This window comes from Sturnira hondurensis, unplaced genomic scaffold (assembly GCF_014824575.4).
Source record: "Sturnira hondurensis isolate 20B ecotype Veracruz unplaced genomic scaffold, ASM1482457v3 Scaffold0006655, whole genome shotgun sequence".
Classification (NCBI taxonomy): Eukaryota; Metazoa; Chordata; class Mammalia; order Chiroptera; family Phyllostomidae; genus Sturnira; species Sturnira hondurensis.
The window spans coordinates 1,294,873-1,318,387 of record NW_028079286.1 but is presented as its reverse complement, the minus strand read 5'-3'; the positions used below and the strand labels follow the sequence as shown (position 1 = coordinate 1,318,387).

General features: G+C 38.3%; 1 protein-coding gene and 1 non-coding gene across 2 annotated transcripts in view; one reads left to right on the top strand and one right to left on the bottom strand.

The window, feature by feature from the left end:
• NPAS3 (neuronal PAS domain protein 3) overlaps positions 1-23,515 on the top strand; it is an 854,048-nt gene that overhangs the window by 256,245 nt on the left and 574,288 nt on the right. The window contains exon 3 of the mRNA XM_037050253.1: positions 16,126-16,370. Coding sequence (XP_036906148.1) covers positions 16,126-16,370 — 245 coding nt within the window. The remainder of the gene's footprint in view (positions 1-16,125; positions 16,371-23,515) is intronic.
• LOC118989935 (U6 spliceosomal RNA) lies at positions 18,451-18,557 on the bottom strand. Its single transcript, XR_005067125.1, has one exon. It is a non-coding gene; the product is annotated as a U6 spliceosomal RNA (small nuclear RNA).

Sequence of the window (23,515 nt, the reverse complement as noted above, 5' to 3'; positions counted from 1 at the left end):
GAGAATTTCAATAATCAGGGAAGAATTTACAAGTGTACAGATATGGCAGAGGGGTGGGATTGTCTGTGTTTCTTCCTTTCCCATCTCTTATTTATGATAAGATACTCCAAGGACTAATTTGCTGGGTAAAACTTAATTTTCATACCACTGTTCCTGGCTGTGTTGTTTGCTATTGTTAATCATGACATTCAGATCACTATCACCATAATCATCTTTCAATAAGAACTTGTTGAGGACATACTATATATGCAAGGTACTCTGTTGACATTACTATTGAACTAAAAAAACAACAAAGTCTTGTTTATGTACTCTTAAGAAATTGTTAATATGATCACTGATTTTGGGGGGTCTGCACTCTGATGACTCATTGTGAAAATGGCTATTTTAATTTTAATTAAATATTTTTTAATGCATAGTGCCACCATGGTGAACTGAGGGAACTTTAGTGAATAATGAATTCCCCCTGTCTGGGCATGTGCTCTCTAGTTTGCTGTAGTCCCCACCACTCCCTGTTACCTGCTTGGCCATGAGATTCAGACTTGCTTTGGTTTCTTTCACCTAGTCCTCTTTAGCCACTTCTATAATGGTGTTAGGTTGTACATATATTCGACTTTGTGACCCTTCACTTGAATTCATTTACACTAGACTAACTAGTCTTATGAATTATTATTCATAAGACTAAAATGTTCTTCTTGCATATATGAATTTTATGAGAAGAGAGATGACTAAATCCAATGAATGACTTTGTAGGAGGAAAGTTGTGTAAAAGAAAATGAGGGAATAAAAATGAGGGGGGAGGATACAAGTCATTTGTAGGACAATGCTGACACATTTAGTCATATACAAGCATCATATAATGCTAGAAATGTTCAAATACCACCCCTAAGAATTTGAGAAGTGTCAAGTTATTGGAGAAGTCTTAGTTCCTGGAAGCCACATATATAACTCAGCTGCCTAATGACAGTGATGCGTTTATGTAAGTGTGTGTGTGTGAGTCTGTGTATTTGAGTGTGTATTTGAGTTTGAGATGTAACTCAGGCCCACACCATGGGAACACAAGGACATGACAAGGTTGCCACATTGCTATGGGGGACTCGTTGATCACTACGCTACCTTTGCATGCTGCTGGGTAGCACTGCAGTTTTTAGAAGTGAGGTGAAACTAGAGATTAAGTGGTCTTTTGTCGGCCATGATAACTCAAAAGGAGTCCTTGCGGGACAACCCTCTGAGATGAATATTTTAGCCAAAACAAAATCAAATAAAATTTAGAGAGGAGACTACAGGTGGATTTAAGAAAGGAGAGCCTGTGGGTAGGTAAAAGGCAGCAGCATCCGCATTTGGGGCAAGGGCCATACGAAGCTGACAAGTCAGGGAAGAAGTGCCCTGCCATATGGTATACGTTTTATATTTTCAACTAATTATTTGGTGGCTTATAGATGCAGACACTAAAGTTATTTATAGAGGCTTTGTGATAGCAGCCACTTGAGAAAATTGCTGGCTGCCATTGCTCCATTTCGATTAAGCAATCCCTTTTACTTCAGCTTCCAAACCAGCATGTGCTTGCCCGCATCTGAGAACTCTGTCAACAGTTTGGACTCGTGTTACTAATAAAGTTATGGTAATTATTTGTTGTAAATCAGGAAATTCAGTGCTGACTCCCAATTAATAAGATAACTGGGTCTTTTTAATTTTATATACATATATCAGGACACAACCTTTTGCTTTTCCATTGACAACTTGCAAACTTATGAAATAAATGAGAAGCTGTGCCTAACTGATTTTGTTTTCATATGTTTTAAACATCGATTTTGTACACTGATATGTTGCCTGTTTCTATCATCCTGATAGGTAACTAGGTTTGGCTCAGAATAACTTACTTGTAGTTCCTCGAAGTCCAATTTTTAGGAGAGGGCGAAGTGTCTCTCAAGGTTACTGCAAGAATGTGGGGTCCATGGAAGACTTGGTTCCTGAGCTGTGTAGAAGCCTAGAACAAAGTGGGCGTCTCCTTTGCTGTCCTACCTTATAAAGTGCCTCAGTGTGGGACCATGACCCCTCAAGTTAAATTTTATATGGTGGCCCCTGGCACAAATGTCTTGTCTGTCCCATGTACATATGCAGTCTAATGCCATGGCACCATCCTGCCACCAAGGGCCAGAGCCTATTAGAAGTGGGAAGTACAGCAGCCAGTGAAAAAATAGTAAGTGATGCTGATCGTAACAGTTTGGTCAGTGCCATAAAACTTTGTCGAGATCTCCAATATCATCAGTTGTGCCAACTTACTGACCAAGGCTTGAGTCAGGATCTGAGAATGTGCTTCAGGAATGTACAGCATTTTGTCTATTTGTCTGTTTTCTCCTGGGGAAGAACCTGCAATTTCCATCAGGTTGTCAAGGTGTTAGTGACGCACAGAAAAAACCTGTCGCTGAACCGGAGTCTACTGCATCCCCAGTCAAGCACCTGGCATCTGGGACCCTCGAAATCCACTGCTCTGGGTCTCAGAGGGACCACAAAGGATGCCAGGGCCATGGCTGCGTGGCTAACAGCCTCAGGCATCTGGTTGGACACCTCTGGGAGACAACCTCAGAGGGACAAAGCCCTCTCCTAGCTGTTCTCTTCCCAGCTCTCTTCTAGAGGAATAACCAGGCTAAGCTTTTTCTACAAATATTTTTCAGGCCCTATTATTGCAAGAAGTAGTTAACAAGATGGCATTTGATAGCACTATCAGGTAAACCATCTATTGAATAAAAACATACCTTGGTGGAGCATCAAGGTACTTCTGAGGCCCAACTTGGACTCCATAAAATTATATTAAAAATAATTTTATAGTAAAAAATACATGTTTATTGAAGAAACTTCAGAACTTTGTTACCCTGCTCCCTCCTCCAGATGACACAAGGAATTTCTACCATGTAGAAATAACCAATTGTAATATTTTGGTTTTTGGAAAATTAATCCAGATTTGGGTATATTTTATCTCTATATAGATATAGGGCTATTGCTATATAATCAGTTGATCCCAATATACATGATAATTTAAAAACTTTTTTTATCATTTAACATACTACAGCATTATTTAAGGCATTGAAGATTTTTTTTCAACATCCTTGTTCAATATCTTAAATATTCCACATTTTTTCTAAAGTTTATCAAAGTGGCAGTGAATACTACTTTAGCAAAATATTCACATCCTAGTCAGGTCAGGTCACAGAGGACAAATTTCTAAGCCTTTGGGTAGGTATTGGCCAAAGTGTTCTCTAGAAGCCGTTCAGAATTTACACCCCCAGCAACCAGACTGTACTTTTGGAGCCTGTATGAAAGGTGCAGTAAAAATATAAGAATTAAAAAATCGGCAGGGGACAGAGTATATAGTCTCTTAAGACTGATGGACCTGCATCCCTGTGTCCTCAGTTGTGTTTAAAGAAAGGTTGGCCATTTTATTTAGTTATCTCTATTTCACAACAGAGTGCAGGCAGACATGGTATAAGGGTGTGTTCACTGATGCCAAGTAAAAGCGTGCTCTATGTTTGTGGCGCTCACGTGACCATAACTCTCATTTTTCATACTTACAGGTCTTGAAACCTGTCAAAGCCAGCTTTCTTTTTTCCACGTTTCTCTTGTCAAGCTTGAGAGTGTCCAAGAGCTTGCTTTCACTTCACTGTGTTTTCAAAAGTGTTTGAAATCACACTTAAAGAAAATTAAAAGAAAAAAAAAATAGATCTTCTCTCTAGAATAGGTCGTTTGAATTCCCAAGCAATTTATTTTGAGAATTAGAGTAATTAATAGCAAATCTATCTTCTCCCAATTGGAATGTGTTTATAAGACTGAAAAACAGGGTGGTTTTTTTTACATTTTATTAAGGAATTAATGTTTTCATAACAATTATTATGAATTTTATATGGGTGATTATAAATCAAATACAACTTTACCAGTGACTTGATTGTCATGTAAGTAAAATAGGGACAGGGTGGCGGGGCTCACGAGCACTGTACTCCTGCAGAGGCGATGTTGTGCAGTAAGAGGGATGTACTTGGGTTATCTTGCCAAGGTTCAAATTCAACTCCACCATTGCTGGCTTTGGGCAGGCTAGTTTTTTTTCTCTCTGTGCTTTGATTTTCTTATTTGTGAAAAGGGAGCAGCAGTACTTCTGGAGCGACCAACAGCCCTGCTTTGCCTAGGACTTTCCTGCTTTTAGCATGGAAAGTCCAACATTTGGGAAAGCACTTCCTGCAACAAAAATTGCCTAGTTTTCAGGGATGGATGGGTGTGCGCCGAAAGTCGAAGGGAAAGTACAAAATACATACGTCCCCACAAGCGATTGAAAGCAACCTTATTTTTACTTTCAAGTGTATCCGGCAGAGATTATGCGCCTTCCCTAATTGTTACTCCCCACCCCCCATTGCTGATACTGGCGGTCATGAATTAAATGACATAATATTTAAAACAGTTGGCCCCTGGCAGAAATACAGTAAGCATTCTAACTAGCTCTTATTGCTATGTTAAGGTCCGTGCTATTTTTTGGTGGTACTGAATGATCTTAAATCCAAAACCTGTTTACTTTCCTGCTATTGATGTGATGAGGGTTAGTACTGCAGCTCCTTGAGGGGTAGAAGTTCCAGCAGGTGTCCCTGAACGGTCAGTAAAAGGTCCCGCCATTCCTGCCCATTTTGCCTTTCATCAGAGACACTCTAACCCTTACACATATTTAACAGTAGAGTTTTCTTTCTCTGTGCTCAGGACCCCCATTACCATTAATGCAAGCTCTACGTGTGTGCTTACCAAGATGGGAGAGCCTGTATCCTGTGATGGGGAAAGACCTGTGATCCTGAATTTCTTTCTAAACTTCAGACCTGAATATAGCAGGGCAGGGAATTGCTGCTTTCTCTCTATATTGACTTCTTCAATTTCCCTTTATTTGGAGCCTGCAAGCCACATTCTGTGACTTTAGGAGGATGAACAATAAAAATGAAGATCTGAATGCTTTCCAAGTAGGGCTCAGCTCAGGGAACACTTTTTGTTTTCTTTTAACACTGTGCTGGCAATTGACAAATCGCATGCACTTGCCTAATGAGTCCATATTTGTTTCCGAGGTTTCACATTTGCAAACTGCACAGCTGAGAAAGTATGTGAAGTGTTCACCCACCTCAGGTGTGAGCTGACTGGTTTAATGTACGGGACAGATAAACCCTAGAATAGTGAAAATTCTAAACCAGAAGCACAGAACCTTCAAATACAGTGTCCTACCCTTGTTCAGGACATTCATTTCTCCCCAAGAATTCTTTTTAATGTATAAGACTTCATTTTTGTGTTTAAGAACTAGTAAACTACAGCAGTTTGACAGCCATTCACACTGAATCCTGTGCATTAAACCAACAGCATTCTTTTCCACAAACACCCATTGTTAGGACAATGCTCTCAGACAGAATTTATGAGAAATGGAATTATGTTACCAAGGAGATAGCATTTACTATAATGAAGAGTAGATCCTAGAAAATGGCCCCTTTTACAGCAGCTCAGAGCAGAGCCACAAAAGCAATTGATTGGTCTTGGCATTTAGTCTTCTATCAGCTGTGTCATCCATAGCTTCAGGAGTGAGAACACTAATCTAAAGTGACATTTGTGTTCTGGCGGGCTTTTCTGCCCTGATGAAAGCAATTATTTCATTCCTAAATGATAATTTGCGGGAGTTTCAACCACTTTAATTGATAATTTTTTTTTGTTCTGAGTTCAATTGTGAAGTGATTAGCTGATTTGGTAAATAGAAATTTAAGGTGTGAAATATACAAGTTGCTCCAAGGTAAAGTGCTAGTTATTGGGTGGAGAGAAATTACTTGATAAAGCTGCAGTTTTTCCATTATTGTGGAACTGCCAGTGGTATGGCTTAAAGTTCTGGGGGAAAATGAAGAACAAAACACTTTGATTCATGAGGTTTTTGGCAGACACCAAAGCACACAATGAATAGTTTGGTCTTGCTGTGGTTCATTCAAGGGTTATTTGAATCAAGGTGACCATTGGTTGGAAAGGAATGTGCAGACCGCTCCGCTTTTCTTACTACTATTCTAATGACTCATTCCAGAATTAAATCCTCTTATTTAAAGTGTTCAGAATAAAAACGTTCATTGGCTAATACCAATTAATTTAATTATTAAGTTCAAACATACACAAGGCATTTTCTGAAGATGAGGCAAGGCATTCAGTTGAATGGCTTTAATTACTCTTTTGATCTATTTTACCGTAAGTCAAAAAATGGTCATGATTGTTTCATGAGAAAATATTTTTTTAAAATTGAAGAACGCATCTTGATTTTGTTACCTTATCAAATATTAGCAGTTGCAGATGTTTTTGACATTCTTAGAGCAATCAATTTCATGATATTTTCTTACATGGGGGAAAATAATGGTCATTTCACATGTTAAATGAGAAAAATAAAGCAAGAATGAAGGTCAAACTGATTTAGCACATCAAACAGTCTTTGTCAGCCAAGCTTAATATATCCTGAGTTTGTGGAACAAATGAAATTTTGCTGCTATGTTACACTTTGCTTCCAAACAACCATTACAACTGGTTTTATATATTGTGTGAGCATCAGACCATCAAACGGTGCATCTTTACTGACGTGTTGCTGCAGCGATGATCTACAGCAGCAATCTGCCATTTATATAAGGGCAAAATGTGCATCTATATTTAGTTGTGAAATTGGCCTATTATACTCTTGATGTTTACAGAGGCTAACATAAATTAATGATGACAGCTATGAGCAGTGCATTAGTTAAGCAGCAGAGTTCTTACCTTGAACTTGAAGGTTCCAGTTTTAACTTCCAGCATATACTATACTGCTTTCTTCACACATTAAAGGAAGGCTTCTGAAATTATTACCTTTTCTTGGAGAACAATATAAGATTTCATTTTGTGAGCTATGTTGTGCATAATCCTACCAGATAATAGTTGTTTATGCATTTCTCAATTATAATACCTTGTAAGAAAGATGATATTTTTAGTCATAGAGGGAGATACTTCTGGAAGATTTTTTTTCTTTGTAGTGAGCTGATTTATTTGACTTTGAACTCTGTGATGTCAGTGTGTAGTGGGCTGTTTTACTGAAATGAATGAAGGCAGGGCCAGCAGTACATACAGATTCTTTACCTTTTCTCTGGAAGCCTCCTCATTCAGCTCATGTCAGGGCAGCTATAGGTACTGGACTAACTATAGATTTCACCATTAACTATGACCAGAGATCTGACAAGTATGCAGGTGTTCAAAGGTTCATGAGTTAAAATGCTGAAGCCTTTGATGAATTTTTGATGGCTGCATTTTTAATACAGGTCGACCTTCTTCCTTTGAGGCTTCATGCCAGATTAATTGATAAATAGTAGAAGTCTGTAGTGCTGGGTTATACTAAGCAAACTAGTAGGAAAATCTATAAAAACCTGCCTGGCTGGCTTCTTAGCGATACTTCTAAAAGGTAAAATTTAAATTGGTTCCAATGCTACATTTCCTTTTTCATACAGTTAGAGAACCAAAACCTGCTGTGTTCTTTCATAAAGACTGGTTATTACAGCCTAAAAGTGTACATGCAGATGTTAAAATTGAGGTTTAGAGAGAGGGTTTTCATGTAGAGATACTATGAATCTATCAATAATGTCCATAGGAGCTGTTTCACAAATGTAACTATAAATTATTTCAAAAATGATCAAAATCTAGCTTGTGAAGTAGTCATTTGAGAGGAGGAAACGCTAAGGAAGTTGACATACTGCTGTTGTTCCTCTGTGATGATTATTTTTGCTCTTTATTATCCTTTGTAGGTCTCAGCTATATTATTTCCATAATCATCATAATTGTTTCTGTGGAGTAGGAAACCAAAATAACCAATTCTGTGAAGGTAAATTTGATCACCCACATAGGATAACTTACATTTCTTATTTGAATATGTCATCAAGTCCAAAATTATCTGTTTTTTTCCCACCATGGACAAGCAGCCCAGTGAACAATTGGCACCCTCGTCCAGCTCTGCGGCAGCTTCAGAGAGATGGCAAATCACGAGTCAATTTCATAATACTAGTTTAGTGATCATGGCTCTACTGCTTCTTTAACCTTTTATGCCTTAAAAAAATCTTTTGTGCATTTTAGCTCGAGCAAAATTTCATGACTCAGTCTTGCCACAGGTTTGGAGACCAGAGCGACAGATTCTACTGCATTTCCACACTTGCCTGTCCCCAGAAGCTCCGTGTGAGCTCTCCAAGGTCCTGAGCCGGCTTTTCCTGACATCAGGGAGAACTATTAGATTTGTGATGTTTTGGAAGATATTTTGAAGGATTATCTTTCTGCTAGGATTACACATATACTCTTTCTAAATAAGAATTATCATTGCAAGTTTGAAGTCTTTCACAGAAGTTTCTCAATCTTTTGGAGCAATTTATTCTCCTAACAATTGTTTGGATATTAATTTTTATATATAAATACACATGCTTGTGTTGCAACTGAATACCACTCTTTCCTACTTTAGTGAAGTAAAAAATGGACACTTTTCCCTGAACATAGTCATTTATTTTTAAACCTTTAGCCTTCCATTGATTAAATATATATTTGAACAACTTATTAAGTACAGCTGTGTTATACAATATATAGACCGTAGACATAAGGAAGACTGGAATGAACAATCAATATCTCTGCAATACAAGAATTTTATTTCACTTAAAAACCTAATGTTATATGTTATAACAAGTAAATAGAATCATACTGGTGAGAACAGAGTGTACCTTATAAAGGGACACTGTGGATCTCAAAGCAAAGAACAGTCACTGTGAAGTGAGCTTAGATTCATATTAAACACATCTCATATAGCATTACTTTGTGCTAGTCACGATTGTAAATGTCTTATAAAAATTAAATTTAATTTCAAATAGAACCTTATAAAGCAGACAGTATTATCTTCCCATTTCACAGATGAGAATAACTGAGACAAAGTAAGCTAAATAATTTTCTTGAGTTTGCATAATCAGAAAGTTATAGAGCCAGAATTTAAATGTAGACAGTCTGGCTCCACAATCCATGCACCTAATCTCTACCTTCTGTTAGCATGGAAGACACACTAAAAAAGGCATCAGACAGAATGTAATGATAATCAATGTTTTGAGAGAACATAGTAGGTGTTTAAAAAATAAGCAGTTTGAAGGTTGTCAAACAGAAGTTAGGCCTTTGATTTATTTCCTTTCCTTGGTTTGATTTTTCCTGTCACTATTTGGGAAAGTAAATTTACTAAAATGAAGGTCATAGAGGTGGTAGAGAAAGGGGAGTGGAGGGCAATGAGAGAGGCAAACAGGTATTTTGAACCATAGAAAATGTAGAGTAAAAAATGATGTCAGGAAAGAAGCTTGGTTAAAGAAAATTGAACAGAATCATGGAGAAATAGGGTGGTAATAGGGTGTGGTACTAGGATTAAAACAGATGGGCTTTTTTCTCAGGTATGTTTTATATTTATTATAATAAAAGTTAATGCTTATATGGTATCTACAATATGGCAGACATTTAGCAATTTATGCACATTAGCTCAATTACTCCTCTCAAGAATATTGTGATGTGGATGAGAAGATTGAGGTTTAGAGGGGTCAAGAGACCTGTCCAAGATTGCTCAGCTAGTAACTGCATGATGACATGAACTCACAATGTGGCTACAAAGGCCATACTCCTCACTCCTATGCTTCAAGTTTAAGGATGGGTTGGCTATATTTGGGGGCAGTTCCAAGTCTTTCGAATTTCTAGAAATTCTTCTCTGTTGTAAACTTCTGAAGTGGACTCTGCCATCTTTAGAGTTTGTAAATTGTCTTAATTGTTAAAATTTAAAATTGTCAAAGGAGTTTATTCCCTTATAGGTCACAATATACTGCCATGGAAATTCTCTTATGAATCATTGCAGTAGTCCCAGGGGATTTGCCAAAAAGGCCCTGTTTGTCATCCTTGATTTATAAAATAAAATTTAATCACAATGATGTGACTTAGAATTACAATATCTGCAAGTGGCCAAGGTGGGTCTTCTAACTCCTTCACCAGCAGTCTGTACTAAACACATAACTTGCCAAAGGAACTTAAAATTCATTAAAAGTATAAAATTCATCATAAAAATTCATAGAAGTATATTTTATTGATTATGCTATTACAGTTGTCCCTCTTTTCCCCTTTGCCCTGATCTGCTCGGTACCCCTATTCCCTTCAATTTCCTGCTTCATTCATTCATGTCCATGGGTCGTTCATATAAGTTCTTTGGCTTCTTTATTTTCTATACTGTTCTTAACATCCTTCTGTCTATTTTGTACCTACCAATTACATTTCTTATTCCCTGTACCTTTTCCTCCATTCTCTCCCACCCTCCTCCCCACTGATAAACCTCCATGTGATCTCCATTTCTATTATTCTGTTCCTGTTCTAGTTGTTTGCTTAGTTTGTTTTTGTTTTTGATTTTTAGATTCAGCTTTGTTAATAGTTGTGAGTTGGTGTTATTTTAATGTTCATAGTTTTGACCTTCTTTTTCTTAGATAAGTCCCTTTAACATTTCATATAATAAGGGCTTGGTGATGATTAGCTCCTTTAACTTGACCTGATCTAGGAAGCACTTTCTCTGCCCTTCCATTCTAAATGATAGCTTTGCTGGATAGAGTGATCTTGGATATAGGTCCTTGCCTTTTATGACTTGGAATATTTCTTGTCAGTCTCTTTTTGCCTGCAAAGTTTCTTTTGAGAAATCAGCTGATAGTCTTACGTGAACTCCTTTGTAGGTAACTCTTTGCTTTTTTCTTGCTGCTTTTAAGATTCTCTATCTTCAACCTTTGGAATTTTAATTATCTTGTGTCTTGTTGTGGCCTTCTTTGAGTCCAACTTGTTTGGGCCTCTCTGAGCTTCTTGGACTTGTATGTCTATTCACCAACTTGGGGAAGTTTTCCTTCATTATTCTTTCCAATAAATTTTCAAATTCTTGCTCTTCTCTCCTCCTGCTGGCACCCCAGTGATTCAGATGTTGGTACATTTAAAGTTGTCCCAGAGGTTCCTAACCCTCTCTCACTTTTGTACATACTTGCTTCTTCTTTCTGTCCTGGATGAATGCTTATTTCCTCCTTTTATTCCAAATCCTTGATTTGAATCCTGGCTTTCTCCCCTACACTGTTGGTTCCCTGTGTATGTTTCTTTATTTTGCTGTTTATAGCCTTCACTTCTTTCTTTATTTTGTGGCCATACTCAATAATTTCTTTGAGCATCCTGATCACCAGTGTTTTGAGCTCGGCATCTGATAGGTTGGCTATCTCTGTATCACTTAGTTCTTTTTCTGGAGTTTTGATCTGTTCTTTCATTTGGGCCATATTGCTTTGTCTCCCCAAATTGACAGCCTCCCTGTTTTTCTTTGTCTTTGGTAGACCTGCTTTGACTTCCTGTGTCAGTGTACTTGTCACATTGTAAGGCATGGTGCATTAGGTATTTGCCAGGATGGGGCAGCCTGCTTTGTTGCTTCTTGCTTGACTCTTGCCCTAATACTAGTCACTTCCTCCACTTCCTGCAAGTGGCTGGTGTCCTTCTTGTTCCTGCCCTGGTGCTGATTCCCTGAGTGATTGTGTTTGCACACATTCTAGGACCCAGTGGGCCCTTTAACTGGACTCTCCTGAGTGACTGGCAGTTTCTTCTGCCACTTCAATCCCAACTGGTTTTTACAGCCGGAGGTTATAAGGCTTTGCTTATCTGGCACTGGAACCTTCTGGCCTGTGGCTGGGATAGCTCACTCCCTTGTTTCCCTCATGTTTTTTATCCACCAAAGTTGCATGTGGGGACTGCCTGTTCCACTTGCTGCTGCCACTGCTGCCTCATTGCTGCCTTGCCACGCCACACCCTCTGTGCCCCAGCTGCCCATCTCAGGTTTCCTACCTGTCTGGATGAATGCTGCTTCTTTAAATCCTTGGTTGTTGAACCTCCATGCAATTCAATTTTCTATAGTTCTGGTTGTTTTTTGTTTTTAGGTTGGTTGTTATCCTTCTTATGATTGTGCTAGGGAGGAGGCAAAGCCTCTCTACCTATAGCTCCATCATGTCTGGAAGTCCTCACAAAAGTATTTATTAAAAAAAAAAGAAAACCACTTTACGTTCATCATACATTGTCATTACCAGTAAATTTTTTGAATTTCTATTATCTGTGCTTAAGATATAACTTTAGAAACATAAAATATCTTTAAGAGTGTTGAGAACATAGATAAAAATATTATTTAAACCAGGGATACATGGTTAGGATAATTCTGAGACCATCAGTGACAAAGGGGGGGATTTAACTTTATCGTTTATAAGAGGGACATTCTAGATACTAGATCATTACCCTTTTGGTTAGAGAGATAGGACCAGTAAGGAGAATCTGAAAATCATTTACTCTATTTCCTCCAATATATACATATACATACAACTTTGTATAGGACTTTCTTACTATATCTGTCTACACACACACACATATGTATCTGTCTTTTGAAATGTCTGTTGATTTTTTTTTTTTGCTTTTAGTTGGTGGTAGTGATTGGTGAAGTAGATAATATCCTCAACAAAGAGAGCTGAAACCTTCATTTGATGAGGAATAAGGAAGTCTCTTCTTCCTGTTGCCCAGAGCCTAAGTGGAAGAGCATTAGAGCAGTGGGAGGTTTGGGTCCAGGGAGTAACTTACTGTGGCTCTGAAGTGTAATCATATTTCAGATGGCAAAGATCAGCACTGCATTTACTCATGTACAAACAATCCGTCCTTTAGCAGTCCGTAAATATTTTTGGTTTTGGTTTATAACACAATGTGTGAATACAAAGTTTATTTTAGGTTTTACTGTAGTCTTTAATTCAATTTGAGATCTGTTTATTACTAGGCTCTACTTCACAAAAGCAGACAAAAGATTGCTCCACAATCTGTGTCATTGTCTTAAGGTCTTTAGATTCATCTATTCTGTCAGCATCTCCATAACCTCTATAATCCTTTGACTGTATTTTATTGCTGTTGCCCTCAAAACCAATTACTACTTATTACAGATACAGTGCTATCATTCTGAAAGTCTTCTGAACTATGGTGTCTGCATAATGATGTGATGTGGGAGTCATGGAAACCCTTTGTTATTGAGATTATAGCCAAGAAGATTACTCCAGTGAGGTAGCAGTGTGTGCGTTAGATTTAAAAAAAAAGGAGGGAGGTGTGGAGAAAAGAAAAACAGCAAGAAGGAGGGGCAGGAACACAAAGTAAGTTGCACCCTGTGCTATTTTACAACAGTCACGTGTCAGAGGGCGGGGTTTAGGCAAGGCCCCGAAAGATTTCAGTGTCCACCTATTTCCTTTCCCCTTATTGGTGTAGGAGGCCACCTCCCCTCTACTAGGCTTTGGAGCCCATTAGGTTGCTTCCATGACCTTGTGCTTTCGTCCCCATTGATTTAGTTTTTCTTTAAATTATTGATAAGCTTATGCATTAATATCAATTTTATAATAATTGCCTAATTCTCTAGTTGCTTCAGTTGAATAGAAAACTTCCTAGCATGAATAGTAGTAATATTAATTACCATATTTTTCTGACCATAAGATGCACCTAGATTTCAGAGGAGGAAAATAGAAAAAAAATGTTTGTAGCAAAAAATGTGGTAAAATAGTTAATAACATAAATAACATAATATTTCACCAGTGTAAATGTAAACAGAACTCAGTAGCAGCATTAACAACCATTATTCCTCCCAAATTTGGGAGGGAAAAAGTGCATCTTATAGTCCAAAAAATATGATAGGTTACAAGCAAGTACATTTGTGATCATTTGAGTGACATATATAAAGGAAAGTTACATATATCATCCATTAAAACTACTTTCAAAAGTGGTCTCCCAAATTATTACCCAATTATAAAGGGAGTTCCTGCTCCATTATTGACTAAACAACATATTTTAATGGGCTTGTATAATTTTTAAAACTTTAATTAGCTAATATAAAATTAAAACATAAAACTGGAAATGCCATGTAAAAATTCAGTTTTTGTTCTCTAGAAATAGAAAAAGTAGAGATGTGGTGACACCAGTCATGCCTTCATCCAAGGCTGCAGTTGGATGGATGTGTGTGCTGTCCCTTTGCTTGGACTGCTGTTGTCCAGCTACCACAGTCATTGCCAGGCCTCCCCAAGCATTGATATTCCCTGCCGTAATCCTGCACGCCCTTGAGTTTGTGACCTCTGCTCTAGAGCTCTGTCATAGTCACTTACTGGACCAAAAAAAAAATTGTAAGTTCAGCCCACATCTGGAGTAGTGGTCGATTATAAGAACACAAAGAGGGCAAAGCACTGAACTTGAACCACTGCACTCTACACGTGGTAGAGAAAACATGTGAAAAGACAGTTCTTTTGGCACAGGTGACTTAAATGGTGTTAGATGGATTGCTTGTATTATAGAAAGGGAGAGATATGAATCATTCTTCTATCCTAAGATGTTGACCTGGATCCTGGTTGTACGTTGTCAGATTTTAAGGCTTCTCTCACTTTATTGACATCATTTTCAACAAGCCAAAAGTGATCATTTACAGAATTGAATGGAGACCAAATAAGAGATTGGGAAATAAGTAGCATCATATATCTTTTCTTTGTAAATTAGGGATATTTCTGCCTGAGGTTATCACCTGAGCTATCAAGAGGCAAAGGTTTGCCACCTGACACCGCTGTGACTTTGAAAATGATAGTGGTAGCTTGTCGAGTTCTGAGAAATACATTAGTTAGCTATTGTGGAATATTTTAGTATGGAGTAAACATGAAACTGGTTGGGCTATTAGCATAGCAAATATTTGATGAGAACATTTGGCATTACTTAAATTACATAGATATTTTGAGTGTTTGCAGTGAGTAGAATGGTTATACCATGAAGGTATTTGGAATGCTATAACGTGATATAGAATGTTACTGTGCATATTCTACCAAGAGACTGGAGCCACACTTTGAACTCATTTTGATCTATTCCTCTGGCTTTATTGCCTTCCTTGTTTCTGTTTCATGTTATTATAATGGGAAACCAGAATGCTAGTTTCAAAGATTTAAAATGCCTTCAGAGTTCATTAAAATGGATACTTACAAATGATCTTAATAGTACCTGGAAACTGTAAATATTACCCAATTACCTATCATCAGTGTCTGACTTTGAATTTGTCAGACACGAACTAGAGCAACTCAGAGTAGGTGGAATTTTTCCATCAGATGCTCACAGGTAACTTCAGTTGTGCCAAATTCTGCCCTCAGCAATGTGAGCAAACTTCAAACAGGAATGCACATGAATAGTTAAAGAAAAATGCTGGATTCCACCTGTTGCCTCTTCTGTGAAATAATGTGTCCATAATGTTTATAAATTTTAATAACCCACAGAGTTTTGTCTTTCAACATTAAGTTTATAATATCTTAAAGTCTTACTTTTCTGGGCAATGTATTTTACCCTCTAGTATTTTAGAGACTCTATCCATTCATTAATGTATGTCCATTGGTAAAAGTATGAAAGTATTCTCTTATCAGCTAATTACCAGCAGGCTTATAAAGTCACATTGAAATCTTCATCTTTAGTAGGATGTTTTCTTTATCTGACTGAAGGTCTTGATCATTACCAAGGGCTGGAAGCATCATTGTCTTATTTGTTGATTCTGTGAATTGTGTTTGTATTTGCTGTTTTTTCCTGAGGTAATACTTGAAATAAAAAATTTTAAATGTGTCCTTTTGATGGCTTAAGATCCCAGCGGGGTCTTAAGATTTAGCTTGAGAACAGAAATGTAAATATAAGCCCAATATTTTAATAAACTGGTTATAACTGAAAACATCAAGCGTCATCTATAAATCTTATGGTTATGTCTTAGAAAGAATGAGTGTATGTTAATGCATGGTAAATCGGGGGGAAAAATCCTAACAAGCGCACTACATTTACTGGTTGCATTTGAGTTTATGGCATCTAAGTCCACAGGTAGAATTTGTGGTTTTAGTGGACATTGTCTGTAACTCATTTTACCATGACCCCTGGAAGAAGAATTTGGTAGCGTTTTGCTGGGAAAAGGGGAAATAAAAATAAAACAGTTTCTATCCGATGAGAAAATCCTATGTTCTGAACAACATTTTTTCACCTCTTTGATTTCAGTTTACAAGCATTGAGAAAAGAGAAATCCCGAGATGCTGCTCGCTCCCGTCGGGGCAAAGAAAATTTTGAGTTCTATGAATTGGCCAAGTTGTTGCCTCTTCCTGCAGCTATCACAAGCCAGCTTGACAAGGCGTCCATCATTCGACTTACCATTAGCTATCTGAAAATGAGGGACTTTGCTAACCAGGGAGACCCTCCGTGGAACTTGCGAATGGAAGGCCCTCCACCAAACACGTCAGTAAAAGGTAAGTTTTAAGCCTCTGTTCACTGTGGAAGATGGTGGCCTGCAGGTGTCTTTAAAATGAAATGTTTACCATCATCCTTTCTTCTTTTCCTGCATATCAAATCCTTTAAAGGGATACAAATGTGGAAGTCTGAACTCTGCATGAGAAAGACACCATGTGAAGGTGAAATGGACCTCTTCTATTTTCTGTTTTCTTTTTTTAAAAAATCTGTCAGCCTAAGTATTCTATCACGTATAAGATTTCAGAGAAATGAGAATGAAATGACTTACATTAAAGTGCTTCATGGGTTTAATTTAAGTTATGCTAATACATGCAAATTTTTATTGATGGGTGGAGTATGAGAATATTTGCTAAAGGGTAGAACTAATATTTTCAGTCTTTAGTAACCAAAGAAAGGAAGGAAACAGAGTCCAGCTGTAGCAGGCGTTTTGAGCAGTGATTTTACTGACTGATTAAAAAAATCAATCCATGTATTAATGTTTCAAATACCTATACATATGGCCTAGAGGCTGTAAGTATAAGCATATACATGTCCTCCAAATCCATGGTGCAGTTATCCTGAAGTTATTTAAAAATTTTAGTTATTTAAAAATTTTTCACTCTGATGATTAAGGGAGGCATTTTCCTGCATGTTCTTGTAACTCCTAATAATTTATGGCACTTGTAGCATTTTAATATAAATGCATATGCTTAACAGTGATTATGTGACATTAATCACTGATTTTGTAACTTTGAGGGTGTGTTATTCAAAGCATAGGACTTTAGGGGTCTGCTGGTTTCTTTTGCCCTACCCTTGTGTCTAGACCTTTGGTGAGTGTAGAATAGAATTGGACATTCGGCAGAATTTCAGGCAATGTCTGCTCCGGAAGGAACTAGGTTTCTCAGTTATGTGATTTTACCTTGACAGCTGCCTTTGGAGAAGGGTCCATATTTTTGGCTGTTGTAGGAAAGGGTACTAGTGGGGAGCTGTAACCCTTACAGGATTCAGATTAAAATGAGAAGTCAAAAGCAGTTACTGTTTAAGATCCGTGCCCAGAGGTGCGATCACGTATGAGTATGTACATGTGTCAACAAGTTCGTATCTTGCCTATTGCTACTTAGGGTTTGTGTTTTTTATGTTTATGAGAGAAAGAAAATTAGAATCTAAATTGCAAGAAGTTATTTTCCTCTAGAGCAGGGGTTGGCAAACATTCTCTGTAAAGGGCCATATAGTAAATATTTTAGACTTTGGGGGCTAACTCAACTCTGCCATTGTAGAGGGAAATCAGCCATAGACAATGTGTTAACAGCAGAGTGTGGATGAGTCCTAATGAAACTGTGCTTACAAAGCAGGCAGCTGCCACTGGATTTGGCCTCAAGACTCTGGCTCTAGAGTGGAAGACTGACATTCTAAGGTTGAGAAGAACTTATCGTAAGGTAGCTTTTAAGGGCAAGATGTGAGTTTAAGGCAGCAGGGCACTAACAAACCAAGGCACATTTACAGCCTGTCCACCCTTAAGAGTGTAGATGTCAACTTGGTCATTCACCAGTCCTTGTCCCAGAGGCTGGTGTAGTAGGGAAATTTCCCAGGCTAAAGATATGAGTATAATCCTGGTAAATATTTATTATACGCATAAGAGCTTATTCAATAGGCCATCTTCATATTTATTCCAAATCTTGCAAGATGGAAGGGAAGGATAAGTGCAAAAGGTTATAAATCACACAATGTGCAAAATGTTATTAAATTTTAAATATATTGCTTGAGGGACTGGACTTGTATTACGTTGTTTAGGATAATCATCTTTTATTTCCATTTTCCTTTGAATGAGTTTTGCATTTTATAGGTTTTTCTTGGTAGTAGTGGCTACCAAAGTAGAAAAATCTAATGGTTCCCTTGTCTGTCCATTCTTCTTTTACTCTTAAAATCATGGCCTTTTAGAAATACAGAATTATAGATCGTATAGAACCAGGCCTTTGTTTTACAGGCGAGGGAAACGATGTAGAAAGAGTATACAGTTAAGTGCCCGTAGACCTAACACTGGAATCCTGTTTGTTTGTTTATCTGTTTGTTTGTTTGAGTTTCTTTGTTTGCTTTTGCCTTTCTGTCTAGGGCTCCTTCTTGAATTTGCATGCCATCCTTGCACAGGTACCATGCCAATTTTCTATGTATCCTTCCAATTTTAGTTTATGTGCTGCCGAAGCGAGCACTGGTGCTCTATTGTATCATAGTCATTTCTAAAGATAATACTTGATTTGTATCATCGTCATCTAACCTTCCAGGTGAGACTTCTCTCAGTTTTGAGAGTATGACTGATATTTCATTTTTACTTTGTGGCCTCCGGTCAACTCAACTCCATCACTACTCATCATGATAAAGGTGGAAAAAAGAAGAAACCATGGTCTCTTCCCTCATGGGTTTCAGTCTGTGGAAAGCCATGGGGATGTCAGTGAGAAAAACAAGGAGCTTGGATGAATGTTTAGGGGCCTGGAAGGAGATTTCTGTTGCTGCATGTTTGCTTCCACTATTAGTAACCTGACGATAGGCTCAAACTGAAGCTGTGAGCACAGTGGCTCTATTCTGTTTATCCTGATTCTTGAAAGTTGCTAGGAATGCAATGGGCACTTCCTTTGAAAGGACTCTGCTGCACAGTATATGTATATTTTATTGCTTCACTCTGGTTCTTTCATGCAAAGCTGCTACTCATACTGATCAAACATTCATGAAACAACAACATCCAGGAAATTTGTTTTAATTTATTAAGGTCTTCTGCGTTGTGCCCTTGAAGAAGTTCATGTGGATAAACAAGCTTATATAAATAGCCTGTAGCATCATGAGAAGCGCAGTTCACAAGCCAACAATAAGGTGATAGACATTGTGCTTTATGCTTCCCCAAGTCCTCTCTTGAATAAAACTAATGGCATTTGGAAATTTATATGAAAAGTACTTATACATTGTAGGCAACATTTTTAAAAATGTGATGCGTTGTTCATCTTAATAATTATGCTTCAAAGCTTAAGTAAATTTTTCTCACAACTATATAGAAATCTAATCATTTTAATTTACTGCCTCAGAAAAGTCCTTTACTCTGCCCTGTGTTTAATCATATTTTTTCTTAAAAGTCTATAAAGGTTGATGAGTTTGTTTTGTGATGCCCATTGTGTATAGATTATTTACAAGGTGTGCTTGCAGAAAGAACACTCGGGTGACAGCGTATAATATGTCCTGAGTCAATTACTTCATGGAAATGATATGTTAAGCCATCGGAAGGTAACAGATAATTTTTTCCATTATTTTAGAAATATCTGTATTGTTATAATACAGATCAAATATACAACGAATATAATGCATTATTCAGGAAATGACCAGCCATTCCTGGCAGTGTTTCAGCTAAATAACTGATGATTGTAACCTTTAAAGAAATCTCATTGTGGTGACTGTTGGTAAATCACTTCTCCATTCATAGTGATCTCTATTTAGAGGCTATCTGGGAACCATTATATCTTTTATTAATCTTAAAAGCAATAGCTGCTGATTTGACATTTGCTAAAACTAGATAAATTTTCTGTCTTTCTAATATCAGACTTCAGTCAATTTTGGGAGTCTATCTGCGGCAACTCTATTAATCCAGGAATATTTACTACTGTAAGCATACATTTTATTTTAATTTAAACACTGCAGCTTTTAAATAATTTGCCTGTGTGTGACAGGCAACAGCGCTAAAATACTGTCTATAAAATACTAGGCATTTTTAGCCTTTGGAATGAAACAGTTGAAAAAATATGCAAGACAATTGGTAATTAAAATTGACTAAACATGGGGAAGAACATTTACTATTTTCATAGAATTTCTCCTCATGGTTTCAGGCATGTATTCTGAATTAACGTAGATTTTTCTGCAGGTCTTTATTTAAGCAACATAGTATCTCTCTTTAGCCAAGGACTGGACCATTCCTGAAGCAATGATTTTTCATGGATTCCTTTACAATAGTCTTGTAGGGTAAGTGAGTACAGGGCACCCTTCAGAGTAACATTGAATCACTATAATGGTTGTCCCCAAAACTTAGAAAGCATTTTATAAAATGATTCTGTTTTCACAGAAGATAGAGATTTCAAAACTGTCTGAGGGATAAGTCCTCTTGGTCTAAGCAGTTCAAAGGTTTTCCAGTGTCTGCTCTGGCATTTTACTATGTGTGTTTATGTCTACAAGTGACATTCCTGTTTGAGGGCAGGTGTCGTCTTGCTTATCATTAAAAAGCCTTGTGACATGAAAGTTCTTGGGAGCAGGGCATAGCATGTACACCAGTCTGTGGTACTCTTTTTTCTTTTTACCCAGGCAAATGGTAGACCCAGACTGACGTGAATCCCTGGGTTCTGGACAGGAGCTCCTTGTAGGGCTGCGAGAGCAGGAGAAAAGATGGAGACTTGGTTCTTGGTTGGATCCTGTTCTTACCTCCATCACTCTCACTAGACTGACAGCCTGGCTTTCTTCTCTCGTCTTTAGTTCCATTCACCTCAATCCAGAGTCAGTGGTGGCACCAAATGGGGATGGAACCATCCAAACTCTGAGCTGCCAATGTTCATTCCTGTTTGCTTTTGTAGCAAGTGCCAGGTTTTACAAGTATATGGACCTAGTATGTGATGTAATTGCCTTTTCATAGGTATGCTTTCAAGAAGGCTTTTTAATTACATGCTATTATCCTTTTATATCTTTCTGGTAGAGTTATGATTTCCAAATGCAGTTTATTTAAGAACTAACCTTTTATTTTACATCATGTTTGAACAAACAATGTTTATAGTGCCACACTTCCCTGGGCCCATCATTTCTGACACCACGCAGGAAGGGCTTTTTGACAAATGTGGGTCTTAAGTTTGGCAGAGTGTCTGAGACACTAATTCTGTGAAGTTTACCTTCTATCAGGAAAAGCTTTGATATCTGCACAGGGAGTCTGCAGTCCACCTTCAGCGTGAGGAGTACTAGAAAGCATTTCTGGTTTCATGCCACCTGCTACTGTCAAAAACTTTGACAGGTCACTACTGTTTTCAGTGCATCTGTCACTATTGAGCATCCAGACTTACCCTCAGCTCCAAACACTGACTCAGGGAAAGGATTCCTATGGGAGTGATGACTGAGAACACGGGAATACTCAGCCACTGCCCGGGCAGCAAGCGGTTACCACACCTCAGTAGTGAGCCACAAAGCCTTGACTCCTCAGGTAGCTGGAGTGCGCCTGTGTGTTGGCAGGTCTAGCCTGGGACCAGCTGGGCAGTTCTCCTTCTTGCCACAGCTCTGGCTGGGCTTGACTCTTTGCTGAGAGCTTAGCTCGGGTCTGCCCCCTGTCAAGGGGCAGCCGGTATTTGGGAAAAACTCTTTTCATGGTGACGGCAGAGGTGAAGAGGGGCGCGTAAAAATATTTAAAAAATATATCAAACTTAATTTAATTTAATGCTCTAAGTATTGAATGCCATTTGGCTTAAAAATCTTTCACCCTCTCGGCACTTACACGATGGCAAATTTCACCCAAATCTCAGAGTTTGCTGTGCTTGGATTCAGTACATGGGGCCCAGGAATGTACTGCCCTCTGTGACCCTCTCTGTTTTGGAAAATGGAGAACTTTGACATCATTGTAGTTATGAGGGTGGGTCATGCCTCCACACCCAATGTACACCTTCCTTCAAAGCTTTTCACTTTTGGACATTTACTATTCTTCCACAGTTGCCCCCAGGCCTCTGGTGGGCTGCTCCCTTTGGAGGGTAAGCTGCTCAGTTCCTCTTCCTGTCTTTTTGGAACCGGGGGATGTTCTTCCTGGCTGCCATGGTCCACAGCTGCTTTGTTGCCATCGCACGCTCTTCTGCTCTCTGGGAGCATGCCTCCAGAACCCTGTGCTCTGGTAGAGCCAGCGTCCTACCTGTGGGGCTTAGTGAATGCCATCACTCAAATGGCGGTGACCTTCAGGTGGCTTTTCTGTGGGTCCAACGAGATCAGTGGCTTTTCTGTGATGTCCCTCTTATATCAAGATACCTTCAGAAACCAACTGGCCTTCAAGGAAAGCATGTGATACCTATTCAGGAATTTTTATGTGGAGAATTTGGAAATAGGGACAAAGGAGTGCATATGTACCGTTTCACATCCTATGTCAGGACTCTTCAGTTTTCTCCACCATCATCTACCTTTCCTCTAGCAGCACTAAACCCCAACCCACGATTTGTGCTTTTGTCTATGCCATCGTCTGCCCTTCCCCTTCTTTTACTGAACTCTTATTCGTCTTTTAAAAATCAGCTCAGATGCCATTTTCTTATGTAGATTTTCTCTTCTTCCCAAAAATGTGAGGCATTTCTTTCTATAGGTTACTGATAAGTCTAATGTTGCTCTACTCTCAGTTCATAATTACTTTCTTTATATACCCATCTCTATACTTAGACTATGGGCTGTTGGAGGGAACAGTTTGAGTCATCTCATGCATGTTTATGTTTCTATGCGCAGTACCCGGGAAAATAAGTATTTAACTGTGTTTTTAAGTTGAATTGTACAGAATTGGGTTGTAACCTGGGATTGCCATTATCCGAGCTGATGCTGATGCTGATGCTGGTGAGAGCTAAGGGTGGGTCTAAGTCACAGGCTAGGAAGAAGAAAGAGTAAAAACAAAAGGAAGGAGGATGATGGTGATAGTGTGAAACCACTGGAAAAATAAACAGTGAGTGGATTAAGAGCTAGGAAAAGTTGTAACAGCCCCATTCCCATCCCCAGGATGAGCTCCCAGTCCTGCTCTGCAGTGGTCTCCCCCTCCCACCGTGTTTCTCTCATGTAATATACAGGCTGAGGAACTGGACGTTAGAGGCAAGAGTCTCAAGAAACCCACAATGGTCTTAGGTGTATAAATTCAATTCCATTCAACAAATATCTGAGTACTTAACCTTAGTAAATCTTGTGGGTCCTCTTCTGAATATAGTGAAGGGACAAAGAGTAAAAGGCATAATCCTGGCCTTGGAGGTATCTACCATTCATTGAGAAATAAATGAATGGTAAAGAAAAAAGGGGATAATGGAAGATGAGAGCTTTGAATAAAATTAAATATACCTGTGACCTGGCTTATAATGCCTCTCTGGACCTCAATTTCCTCATTTGGATTTTCTTTTTGTCAATGATTCTGGTGCGAAGAATTGCTTAC